The 12,790-nt window shown below is 52.3% G+C and overlaps 5 protein-coding genes across 5 annotated transcripts; 3 read left to right on the forward strand and 2 right to left on the reverse strand.

Moving 5' to 3' along the window:
• Positions 1-158: 158 nt before the first annotated feature.
• On the reverse strand, positions 159-2,593 carry PG998_011077 (uncharacterized protein; the record flags this gene model as incomplete). The annotated part of the gene is made up of 2 exons (XM_066877893.1): positions 159-1,334; positions 1,397-2,593. The coding sequence occupies 2 exons, from the start codon at positions 2,591-2,593 to the stop codon at positions 159-161; spliced, it is 2,373 nt and encodes a 790-aa protein (XP_066726947.1).
• Positions 2,594-4,045: 1,452 nt separating this feature from the next.
• Positions 4,046-4,492, forward strand: PG998_011078 (uncharacterized protein; the record flags this gene model as incomplete). The annotated part of the gene is made up of 4 exons (XM_066877894.1): positions 4,046-4,067; positions 4,119-4,148; positions 4,210-4,300; positions 4,363-4,492. The coding sequence occupies 4 exons, from the start codon at positions 4,046-4,048 to the stop codon at positions 4,490-4,492; spliced, it is 273 nt and encodes a 90-aa protein (XP_066726948.1).
• Positions 4,493-6,592: 2,100 nt separating this feature from the next.
• PG998_011079 (copper binding domain-containing laccase) lies at positions 6,593-8,382 on the forward strand (the record flags this gene model as incomplete). The annotated part of the gene is made up of 3 exons (XM_066877895.1): positions 6,593-7,112; positions 7,172-7,964; positions 8,034-8,382. The coding sequence occupies 3 exons, from the start codon at positions 6,593-6,595 to the stop codon at positions 8,380-8,382; spliced, it is 1,662 nt and encodes a 553-aa protein (XP_066726949.1).
• A 1,410-nt stretch (positions 8,383-9,792) lies between these two features.
• On the forward strand, positions 9,793-10,826 carry PG998_011080 (WLM-domain-containing protein; the record flags this gene model as incomplete). The annotated part of the gene is made up of 2 exons (XM_066877896.1): positions 9,793-9,970; positions 10,036-10,826. The coding sequence occupies 2 exons, from the start codon at positions 9,793-9,795 to the stop codon at positions 10,824-10,826; spliced, it is 969 nt and encodes a 322-aa protein (XP_066726950.1).
• Positions 10,827-11,179: 353 nt separating this feature from the next.
• PG998_011081 (TfdA family Taurine catabolism dioxygenase TauD) lies at positions 11,180-12,398 on the reverse strand (the record flags this gene model as incomplete). The annotated part of the gene is made up of 4 exons (XM_066877897.1): positions 11,180-11,689; positions 11,748-12,079; positions 12,129-12,291; positions 12,345-12,398. 4 exons carry the CDS (start codon positions 12,396-12,398, stop codon positions 11,180-11,182), a joined length of 1,059 nt encoding a protein of 352 aa, XP_066726951.1.
• Positions 12,399-12,790: the final 392 nt, after the last annotated feature.

Consider the following 12,790-nt stretch of genomic DNA (forward strand, 5'->3'; position numbering starts at 1 on the left):
ATGAAACAACCAGCCAGGCGAATGCCATATGGGATATCCACAAAAGAAAATCGGCAGTATGATGTGCTATGTTGTCGTGGTGAGAACCAAGTCGGGCTGACTAGGTATTCGTGTGTGATAACAATGAATTCGTAATGTCGTTATAAAGTGCGTCTTTTCTATCGCTCGAGACGAGATGACTGGGGCTGCCAGCCATTGATGTAGGCCATGAGCCCCATGCCCAGTAATACGACACCAATCATAGACGTATAGGGCAGGCCATGCGCGAGAACTTGTTCGCGAGAAAGAGCCCCTCCCTGGTTTGTACTGGGCTTTATCGTGTTCGCCCGTGACAATGTTGGGGGGTCGCCAGATTCGAATCCTCCAGGGGTGGCCTGGCCTCCAGTGGAATCTGTCGAAGGCGTTCTGATGAGCGTTGACTCATCTGACGCGACACTGCCTGTTTCGAACTTGTGCGAGTTCCGTGAAATCGATCTGGAACGCGACTTCTCACGTGCAAAATCGTCTCTCGCCTCAGCATCCTTTCTGATCTGCAGAGCCATCTCAGCCAAAGAGCGGCGGTCCGCATCTCGCTCCATTTCGGCTACCTCAGCACGTTGCTTGTGGCTTTCGAGCTGTTGCTTGAGATCTTTGATCTCCGAGACCATCGACTCCAGCTGCGTGTGCAGATGTGTGGCAGAGGCCTCCACCTCATCAAGCTGTGGGGGTAGTGGCTTGGCAGAAGAGTCGACAGTTGGCGTCTCGACATCGGGGGAGGGTGTGCTATCAACTGGTGGCTCGAACGCTTGTTCTAAGGTTGACTGGTTCTCCTCCGGCATCACTGGGGTACCGTTTACCTTTGCCGAAGCGGCATCCTCGAGCCGTTTAGCTAACTCCTCCGCTAGTTCTCGCGCTTGGCGTTCATGCTGTAGCATCTCTTCAAGATCTCTCATGCGAGAGGTTTGTGATTCTATCTCCTTCCTTGCATTGTTGAGAGCTTCTGTGAGTTGAAGAATCTGGCTGACGTTGCCGTCCTGCCGAGTCGGAGATGCGCCAGGGTTCGGTGTAGGGACCTTGGGCCTCTCTGTAATGCCACGCTTGAGTGAGGGCACATCAGGTTTCTCTGGCAAAGGTTGTTGTGGTGGAGGAGCAGGAGGGTCAGAGAACCGTGCTTTGTTGTCGCTTCTAAGAAACGACATGCCGTTACCACCCCCGTTAGACAAATGAGGTTTTGGCAACTCAGCCGGCTCTGGCCGCTCCATATCTTTGATATCATCGTGTGATAATAAAGTGCTTATAAACTGATTCGTCCGACCAAGATCCTGGGTTTGAAGACGCGCCGTTCGCATTTCGTTCTGCGTAGGAGAGTTAGTTGCTTGCACTTACCCCAGGCCACGTTCCGCTTGGAGTTACTTACCTGGAGCCGCTTCACAATCTGCTCGGTGCTAATGGGCGAGAAGAAAAAGCCACCTCGTTGATGAGCCATTCCGTTTGCCGGGGCAGCCATCATGCCGCCCGCAGGCATCATCCGCCCATTATTTGCCATCGAAGCTTGACTTCCGTTGCGACCTCTGTATGGCATGCCACCCACTGGCTGCATCATCATCGAGCCGTTCGCCGGGTCGAGGTCCCCAAAGTTCATGTCCAGAAGGTTGTTTGATGCATTCAAGAAACCAGAATGTTCCACTTTGGCAGCCACCTTGTGGTGAACTACCGTCTTTTGGTCTTCGCTCACAATATCGATTCCAAGTTCTAAATGATCGCCAGTTTGCAGTTCGTGTGGTTCCGACTCTCGGTTTTCCTGAGATAGCCGCGTGCCGTTGACAAAGGTGCCATTGGACGACTTGACATCTCTGATCCATATTTTTCCTTGACGGTCTGCCCATATTTCTGCGTGCTGCCGCGAAAGGACTTTGGAATCAAAGAAGCCATTGATAGGGGTTGGTACCGTCTTCGCGTTCGTCTGACGACCAATCCTAAGGGTGTCAGGGGAGAAAGGAACGGAAATGGTCTTGCGTTCGAAGGTGCCGTTCAACGACAGCAAATATAGTACAGGCTGGCCACCTGATGGGGCGCCTTCGGTCATAGGGCGTGGCATACCAGATTGGTTAGCCATTTGCGCTTGGGATTGCAGTATGGGAGATGGCGAGTGCATGGAGGAGGAACCGTTAAGCCCACCTCCCACAGGGCCTCCATTCGCGCTTCCAGGCATCATCTGCGGTCGCGCAGATAATCTCGCGGCGGAAAAGTCGGATTGGCCGTCGGGCTTCGAAGATGGCCAGGGAGCCTTTCCTTGAGGGCGTTTCCTGGCACCGGCAGAATTGGGCCAAGAGCTCAAATCTCCGGCAGCGGACATAGACGCGCCGCCATTTGCCGCATTGGATTGGGGGGGCTGCTGGGTGTTGGGACCGACGACGGTAGAAGTGGAGGAGTTGGATGCGTTGGAGGATAAAGATGAGGAAGAGTTTGTTCTCTGGATGTTCTTTCGAGGCAGAAACATGCGGTTGAGCTCTTCCGAATTCATCTGGTTAAGAGTCTGACCACCGTGACCATTCATACCCCATGCCGGCCGATTGTGTTGCACCAGAGTAGGGGGACTTGCGACCGCGGTCATGAGGGGTGGTTAACGTTGTCGGGTCGGAAGCGAGTTCGCGTACGCAACGGCGATAGTTTCGAAGAAAATGGGGATGAAGGAACCAACGGTCGTGTGTGATGATGACAGCGTGGTGACGGGGTCGATGAAAGGAAATGAATGTATGGTGTCGTCAAAAACGGGCTCTCCACCATCCAGGCGACCCGAATACCGATGCTGACCGTGTAAAAAGCGATTTTGAGAAGGATGCGAAAAGAAGCGAAGCCAACATTCGCAATGACGGGATGCCGTAACTCGCGTTATGAGGAGTGGAATGGAGATCTGGCGAAGAGGTGTGGTTGAAAATGAGGTTCGAGGCTCATTTCTTTAGCGCCAGAATGGTACTGGCACCTGCTGTGATTACTAGCCTAGCAAACATGGGGGGTGTGGCCTTCTGGGATGTCTGGGTGTCTGGGTGTCTGGGTGTCCGGGTGTCGTCGTCTCACCACCACCCCCAAACCCATCCAGTCCCCGTCGTGTTGCCTGTCTCGTAAAATTTAAGCGGGATGCGTTTCCCTCTCTCTTACTTGAGAGATTGCCAATCTGCAGGACAGATCAGATCACTCCCTGGCGGTCCAACTATGTTGCTGGACTTGGATTGATCAATGATCAATGAACTCCCTTTTTCTAGGAACTTTGCTCATGCTCTTCAAGTAGTAAGAAAAAAAAACATAGGTCATTACCGAGCCCTGGACGGAGTCGCTCACGTGACGGGTTGGCTGTCACTTTCCCGTATTTTTCTCCCAATGGGAATCTAAGAAGTTGAAACCACGGCGAGTCAGTACCTGACTGACGACCTATGAGGTAACTGTCACCAAACCAGCAACTGGTGAGGTCCAGCGCTAAGAAACGCAGGCCCGCTGTAAAGTCGGGATTCAAAGGACTGTACGGAGTATGGAGCACCACCAGCGATCGAATGGCAGCAACGACGACATGCTCCATACGTCAGAATGGAATTATAGAATATCAACTAGACTCAAGAGACAGGTAGGGTGATACTATAATGTACATAGCAATATCATATTCGATCGATCACTCCGTGCCTCTCTGTATTGCCGCAAGCTGAAGTCGCCGAGTTGGACTAACCGCGGGTTACATGAAATCTTGTGGAGAAAGCGCCATTCATTGGAAAGGCATCGCTGGCCCGTGCTTCAAGAATCTCGAAGCTCTTCCCGGACCTGATGATATGATTATTGGAGGCGACCCCACTGACGAAAGAAGAGAACCTCTGAATTGCCCGGACGAGGTTGCTCACTCCGTACTTCACACGGAAATTATCTCATCAACAATCGCATTCGCAACCAGCAGATATGCCTGTTCCAGTCGGTCACGGTCCCGCCGCCGGCCCATCGGCCTTGGACAAGAGTTAGTGGAAGCCTGCGCGCCCTGGGAGTCGTCATTGTCATTTGAGCTAACCCGTCGTGCACAGTGAAAATGGGTGGCATGATGGGCGGAAGTTAGTAGCATCGGCCTCTCGACCCCCAACCATGGCTGACTTGACTTGTAGCTGTCGGTGTCATCATTGGTTTCATTTTCGGTATGTTGGCCAGCCTCTACATTGGTCTAAAGGCTTCTGCTGAGCTAACATGCCACACTAGGAACTGTGAATATCTTCAGATACGGCGCTGGAGCAAATGGCATCATGCGAACACTGGGCCAGTATATGGCAGGATCGGGTGCCACTTTCGGGTCAGTACCGGACGCCTCCATGGCAGGGTCGCGCAATCTGTGCTAATCTATTTATGCAACAGCTTCTTCATGGGTATCGGCAGTGTGATTCGATCCGATGCGTCCCCCATCGCAAACGAAGCTTTCCTGCGCGCACGAAGACAACCCTACATCATGGCTGCCCAGAAAGCCTATCGACCGCGAGAACTATAAGCCACTCTTCATGCGCAGCATTTTGGGGAGGACATATATCTCGAGCGGAGAGCCTCCACGCCGCCATATCATTCCAGAACCCTTAACGGGTCACGGGCCTTCTACTTTTGAACATATGTACCATAATTAAGTGTACGATGGCCTGCGATGGCGAATGCAAAATTGGCGTTTCTCCGGTTAGAATATGTGCAATTGGTTCTCTATTGACGCCGGATGGGACGGCGGCAAGGTCCAAGATGGCAACGGCAAGAAAAGGCAATGTTGCTTCTCGTCATACGGCCACAACATTAGCAACCTCCTCTGGCTTAATTACGCAAGCAAATACCTCCGAAACCTGGATGTTCTATTGGTGCGCACGCAATGGAAGCACGTTTGTGGCAGCCACCAGAGTGGCAGCAAAGAGCAAGACAATGTCCAATGTTAAATCTAAAAGGATCATCTGAATATGAAAGACTTCGGATGGCATCTAACCGCATAACGCCACAAGGAGAACCTGAGAACCGTCGTGTTGGAAGGTAGAAATGAGTGGTTCTAGCGCACGAACAACTCATTTGGTTTGAACACTATTGCAAAGTTTATGCGGCGTTCAGCTTCCCTGCTTACCTGGCATGCATGCATGCATATCTGCTGCTATCCCATGCAGCCTGGTGTGATATTGGGTCGATCTCCTGCCGCGTGCCTTGCCACATTCATGGCGACTATACAGGACCATTTTTGGAGTCTATTCCAACCCGCAAATAGAGTCTGGACTTCCCGCTTGTGCCCTCTCGATCGAAGGACTAGTCACAATGGTCTATAAACAGAAAGGGTTTTGGGGGGAAGGCGTTCTCCGGTATTGTGACGTGATTGCACCGTTACACACCACCGTCTCGCCTTAGCAACTGAAGAAAAGGGACAAAGCGCTATCTTGTCTTATCTAAAAACTGCACCCATGCCGCGGAACCGGATCGCTGTAGATTTCGTCAACGAAGACACTCCGAGCAAAGCAACAGCTACCAAGTGGTGAGGGCAGTTGTCGCAGTACCTGAGAGGGCCGGGCCTGGTACCAACTCGGCCTACGCCGCCAAAACGCATTTGGCATTACCATATATTCGGCTAGGAAGGGAGTATGGTAGAAGATAGATATATCTTACAATACGAGGGCCGCTCGGGGTAAGAAAGTACTGGTGAAGGGTTGCCATGGCTACAAGATGAGTGGCGCGGGATCTCTGGGTCTGCAGCGAAGAAGCAAAGTGGTCGGTACAAGTCACCGTGAACTGCTCTTTCTTTCGGCGGTTGGATTTCATAGAGGTTGGCTTCAGGTTCATCCCCGGCACGTGGGGAATTCCGACTCCGGTCAACGACTCCGGTCACGACCTTGGTCTTCTGATGCCTTTAGAGAATGTGCTGACCGTTCGCCTGAACGCTGCTTCGTGGGGCAGAGGGGTCAGCGAGGGACACGACCTTGCGGTTACTCGGAATGGCCCAGGCCTAATGCTCGGTATGGTGGGTTGTCGCAGTTGTATGCAGGTACAAACTCAGGGCAATGTGCAGGTCAATGGTCCATACAATGGGCTGCGAGAAGAAAGTCGTGTCGATCTTTTGCTGGGGCCTGGGCGGTTGTCTCGCCGAGCAAGCGCTATCGAAACTCGGCAAAGGGAGCTTCTTCAACAGCGGCCACGTTGAATGGGGGCATCCTACCGCGTCGTGATTCTAAGACACGGAAGCTTAGAGGGGAAAACCTGCCTACAGCGAACAGACGTTGTTGCTCCGGTTGTCTCTGCCGAGCTTTTCAGCATGTTGCAAGATTAAGATAATATCCAAGAGGCCCCCTGGTGCTGCAGTATTAATGCCATCCTATCTTCCCCTCCAGCGATCCGTTGTTCCTTTGGGATATCATACTTGCCTGTCTTGTCTGTGTGTGTTCTCTGGACTACCGGCCTAATCGCAGAACCGCTTCAATGGGTCTCTTTTCACTCTGCAATGGTCTGCTGGGTTCCATCACTCCAGAACAACAAAACTTGTAAGTATACGCGTGGCTACTTCCCCGCGACTGGTGACCAAGACCTGACAACGTACAGGAAGTCATTATGGGGTACTCTGTTGTTGCCCACTCTGCCAATGTGGCTCATGGGCCAGGGTGGTAGTTATGGCGTCGCGCCTTGGGGTGACAGGACAGCCGAAGGGACCAATACCTACACCGACTACCCGACGACAGGAGTAACAAGGCACTATGAGTTCAATATCACGCGGGAAGTTATAGCACCCGACGGGTACCAGAAGTCGGTACTGCTGGTGAACGGGCAGTTCCCTGGCCCTCTCGTCGAGGCAAACTGGGGGGACTACATCGAGGTGAAGGTCAATAACCATATCGTCGACGAGGAGGAGGGCACGTCAATGCACTGGCATGGATTCCTCCAACACGATACTCCTTGGATGGACGGTACTCCCGGTGTGTCCCAATGTCCCATCGCTCCAGGCAAAAGCTTCACCTACAAGCTCCATGCTTCGCTCTACGGCACAACGTGGTATCACGCTCATTACTCAGGCCAATACGCCGGGGGTCTCTTTGGTCCTACAGTTGTTTACGGCCCTAACCATGTTGACTACGATACTGATCTTGGACCAGTCATGGTCAGTGGTATGTACAAGCATCGTTTCCAGAAGTTGGTCATGGCAAGCAAAGCTAACACGCAGCAGATTGGTGGCACAAGGATTACCATTCCGTCATTGAGGATATCATGGCGCCTGGATTCCGTGGCCAAACCATATCCGACAACAACTTGATCCAGGGCAAGATGATCTTCAACTGCAGCATGGTAGAGATGAACGACAAGACGCCATGCCACAACCATGCCGGCATCGCCAAGTTCAGATTCCAGAAAGGCAAGACTCATCGACTCCGGTTCATCAACACCGGTTCTCAGGGCACTGAGCGGATTTCGATTGACGGGCACACCATGACAGTCATCGCCAATGACTTCACCCCCATCGTGCCCTACGACACGAAAGTGATCATCCTCGGTACCGGACAGCGAGTCGACGTGATCGTGAAGGCTGACGCCGGCAAGAAGGAATCTGCCTTCTGGCTTCGGGCGACCCTAAGCCCTTGTTCGGTAGCCAAGCAGCACTTTGCACAAGCCGCGATCTTCTACGACGACGCCGACGAGAACGAACTGCCCGACAGCAAGGCATGGCCGGATGAGGATCCCAACACGTGTGCCAACGAGGAACTCTACCTCACCCAGCCCCTTTACCCTATCAAAGTGCCCGAGCCGTCCTTCAACCAAGAGATGGACGTTGGTGTCATCGTCAACGAAACAGATCACTTCCTGTGGACCTTTGACGGATACACGCCACGCGTGGACTACAACCACCCGAGCCTCCTAGCGGCGAAGGAGGGTGGCTTGAAGAAATTCGGGTCCGATGTTGGCATCTATGATTACGGCAGCAACTCTTCCATCCGGATCAATATCTGGAATCCGCTTATTGCGTAAGTTCACATCTTTCCGGTGCTAGCCATTATCAGCCAGTCCATCTTGAAGGCTAACCAACCCGACAGTCCCCATCCCATGCACGCTCATGGCGTGGAAATGTACATCCTCTCACAGGGCCCCGGGAAGTGGGATGGGTCTACGATCACTAACCCAGACAACCCTCTCCGCCGCGATGTGCACATGGTACAAGGCGGCGGGCACCTGGTGGTGCAAATCGACACGTGGAATACCGGTCTTTGGGCATTCCACTGCCACATCGCATGGCACGCGGCTCAAGGTTTCTTCACTCAGCTTATGTTCGGCTCACACGAGATCGCCGATTTGCAAATTCCCGACAGCATCTACCAGACATGCCGAGAATGGGATGCGTTCACGTCAAGAACAGTGGTAGACCAGATCGATAGTGGTATCTAACCGCGGCCTTGCATTTTACCCATCGCATCCCCTTTTCAACGTTCTATGTATCTATTCGCCTGCACAGTCATGCGTGTGCCGTCTTATCAATATTAGTTAGCTTATGTATCATTATCAAGTCCCTAACCCTATTCGAGTGTTCGCCTCTGACACCTCGTCAGCAACATGGGGTCTCCAAGACACTCAGCGGAGCAACTCGAAGAAAAAAGGAACTCTATCAACATACCTTAGAGTTCCGAGAAAAGAAGCGCTCACGGAACCGGGCTGGCTTGTCTCACTGAAGTGACACTCGTTCGCGCTTCGGTGGGTTCTTGCCCACCCAATATTATTTCCTTTTCCTCTTTTATCCTCCTTTCATGCAGTCCACATGAAGAGCCGGGAGGGGTCATCAGTGTAATAGTACAAAAAGTCATTTCTCTATTGCTAAGGCAACGCCCGCAGTTGAAACATTGTCGAATGCATTAAGAGGCAGAATGCTAGGTTTGGTGCGAAGGTATCTTTACTTCGAAATGCTTCAATTCTTTGGATTGTTTACAAGTAGAATATTTCCCTATAATACCACCTGAAGCGTAAATAGACTGGTGTGGCCAGCCACTTTGCTTTACTTTCGAGGTCGTAGCGACAAAAACAGAAAACCTAGTTCGATGTCACTGGACACGGAATATTGGCAAAAAGAAACTCCGCGAAGGAGTTGTTTTGTACGTGATTCGGCTGGGGCTCGATCCCAGGACCTTCAGTGTGTTAGACTGACGTGATAACCAACTACACCACCAAACCAGTGATTATTGACAGTTCATCGCGATACTGACTCTATATTGTGAACGTAGACGGGGACGCTGAGAAGTGGAGGGTGGACATGAGTTGCGGTGGGCGACGTCTTCGTTCGAGCACCCACCAGGAACGCAACAACAGCGGCCTGGCATCGTATAGTATGCATTGCTTGGGCGAGCCCGTTGGCGCCATTTCCAAGCTTGATAGCGTGTATATTTCCTCTACATTGTTCGCTAGGGGCGTGCTGCAGCATATTGGCGATTGGTAGGCAGCTCTTCTTACGTGTGCCTCGCCCTGCCTCGCCCTGCCTCGCCATCCAACAAACAGCTTAGGCGTCAAATAGTGTCAACTTCTCGCAACTTCGAAGCCTGAGTAATCGTCCATATTCTCTCTCTTCAAGCCAACGCAACAATGCAATGGCATTGTTGTTTACATCCAGTCTGACTTAACTTTCTTCGCTTCCTTGGATGGAATTCTGTCTTTCTTTCTTTATCAGTTGATGTCGATGCCTATTTAACCCAACACGCCATCAGCATCATTTCCCCCTTACTTCTTGCCAGTCTCAACACTGAAAAGCATATTGGCACATACTCACAACCTTCGGTACACGCATTTGGCTCCCCACGTCCACCATTCACCATGCCGGAAGTCGACCCGCTCATATTATCATTTTCGCATCTTGCGCAATTTCCTCGAGCCAATGAGGCGCTCCAGTCACTCAAGAAGATTGCATCTCTCGTCAAACCGATCATGAGAAACCGCCGCTGGAAGGTGAAAACTCTCACGGAGTTCTATCCGAACCAACAAAACCTGCTAGGTTCGTGGATACTGACCAGGTCTTCTAGAAATGGCTATTTGAAATTGCTAATGTGACCCGCCTAGGTTTGAATGAGGGTCGCGGCCACAAAATATGCCTGAGATTGCGGTACCCGGGCGACAAGAACCAGTTTCTGCCCTTCGAGCAAGTTCTTGACACGATGCTTCATGAGCTTGCCCACAATGTCCATGGTCCACATGATGGCAAGTTCCACGCACTGTGGGATCAGCTACGAGACGAGCACGAATCACTCGCCATGAAGGGGTACACCGGAGAGGGCTTCCTCTCGGATGGCCAGCGGTTGGGCGGAAGTAATGTGCCCATGGACGAGGCTCGTCGTATGGCTAGGGCTGCTGCTGAAAGGCGTCGCAACCTCTCGTCTGGTTCGGGTCGGCGGCTGGGAGGGCGATCTGTCGGTCCCGGCGAAGATATCCGCCGCGTTATTGCTGATGCGGCCGAGCGGCGAACCAAAACTCTCAAAGGGTGTGCTAGTGGAACTCTTGAGGATGATGATATCCGCGAAATTGCAGCGACAGCCACCCGCAACGGCTTCCGTACTCAGGCAGAGGAAGACGCAGCAAACGATGCCGCCATAGCCCAAGCCTTGTGGGAGCTGGTTCAAGACGATGAGAAAGCCAAGTACGGCGCTTCGTACCTGCCGCCGTCTGCCGAGAACCCCACTGGAAATGGTGGAGGGACTGTGCTATCTGATGCTAATAGACAGGCAACGAGCCAACAACCCAAGGCCCAGGCTCGGCCAGGCAGCTCACCCCCTTTACTCTGGAACCGACTTCTTGGGCATGTGAAATATGCACGCTGGAAAACCCCTGAACTACCTTTGCTGCGACGCATGTAGAACAGAAAGGCCAGAGAAGATAGCTCGCGGTCTCGTTGAGCGCGCAAGCAAGCGGCAGCGAACAACAATCGACCTGACATAACCAAAGTCCTTCTCTATAATCACAGCTCTACTGGTCACTCATGGGTTGTAATCACGATATCACAGACAAGTGATGGGGCTACAGCATTGCTTTAATTGTTACAGACAAATTCTTTCACAGTCTACTGTGCGTTATGATAGCTCGATTACCAACGATACACATAAGTTATGGTCTGACAGAAGTGATCACGGTGCTTGAGGCGAGATATGGATACCGCATGTTCAACTATGTTATCTATCAAGTCACGAGTTTGTCGTTGAGCCCAAGCCATCTAAGCGCCCAAGGCTTCCCTCCGGCTCTTGCTGTTGAGATCCAAATATGGGGCTTCACCCAATGATGCGACACGGTCACCAGCTCGTGCTGCGTCATAGTCATAAGTTGCACAATGGAAAGTTGACCTGTTATCCCAGATGGCACAGTCGTTTTGATTCCATTTGAACCTCACCTGGGCATCATGGTTCTGCGTGACGAGGTTGAAGAGGTAACTTAGTAGTAAGTCGGACTCATCTTTGGAGACGCCGTTGATCCTCTTCGTGAAGCCTTTGTTGACGTATACCGACTTCCATCCCGTCACTGGGTTAGTACGGACCACGGGATGCTCGGTGTATAGATCCCCACCCTGGTTCAAGGGCGAGCCGCGAATGCCCTTTCGAAGAGGATTGCCGAGCCGCTCGGCCTCATCGTTGAAAAAGGTCGCGTCATGGGTCGCCGTGAGGCCTTCCAGGAATTTCTGCATAGGAGCGGAGAGTCGGTCGTAGATCTCGTAGCCCGAAGCCCACATCTAGCGGTGGAGGTCAGCTTTGCGACATCGGTCCATTCCAGTTATTTGGACTACTTGCCGTATCACCTCCTGTCTTTGGTAGAGTGTGGATTTTGAGCATAGCGTAATCCGAAGGAACCTTTTCAAAAGTAATGTCCGAGTGCCAGCCGGCGCTGGCAAAGCGGCTCACATCGCTGAGTTGGTGGGTCAGGCCGCCACCCTTTTTCTGCTTCTCGCTGGAAATGACACTGATCTGGTCACCCAACTCGCTGCCCTCCTCGGTCAGAGGGTGGACATGCAGGCCAGACGACTCAGGGCATCCGGCCAGTGTCGAAAGACGCACAATGAAGTCTTTCATCTCGACTGGGTTCACATCCTGCTTCCTCAGGAAGACCACGCCTCGTTGAGAAACTGTGCTGTGTCAGCTTGAGGCTCTGCGGAACCAGGGAGACACGCCTACTGGTTGCAGCCAGGTCTTTCATGTGCTGGTCATCCCATTTTAGCAGATCGCGAATTTGCAGGCCATAGAACTCTCGGCCAATGACAGGTGTGAGATCGTTCTGCTCGAACTCATCAAGAGTTCCAGAGTAGACCAGTGGTTTGTGCATACGTGTTCGAGACTCCTTGCGATTTTCATTAGTCTTGTCCTCGGAACGGCTACCGGTCAGATCCTTACTGGGTGGCCTCCGACGATGTTGTAATCGACGGGGTCTGTGCTGATGGAAGGCATGTTTGGGTATTGATAACGGTGCTTCTTCGGTATGGATTCAGATGATGAAATCGTACCCCTGACTTTGCAACATGGGATGGTATCAAAAGGATTCAACAGGGCGTTCCGCTTTGGGCTAGTTGCTCGTCTACGTCTCTCCTCTTGGGCGAGGGCAACCAAGGAGCCATGGTCGCCTATTTAACTCCTTGCGCCTAGACTGCGTCGAACGACATCCGGCCCCATGATGTCGTGATCACGGGTTCCGACACGACCCATGTCTCCGAAGATTTCTCCGCGGACGGCAACCCCGCAAACTCGGGGTAAGACCCATCGGCTTATACCCAATCGACCAATCACGCTAGCAGATCTTGGTACTGTTCTAATTGGGAAGCTTCGTGATTTGCGCAAATTGC

This window comes from Apiospora kogelbergensis (genome assembly GCF_038363985.1).
Source record: "Apiospora kogelbergensis strain CBS 113332 chromosome Unknown utg000007l_segment0_segment0, whole genome shotgun sequence".
NCBI lineage: Eukaryota > Fungi > Ascomycota > Sordariomycetes > Amphisphaeriales > Apiosporaceae > Apiospora > Apiospora kogelbergensis.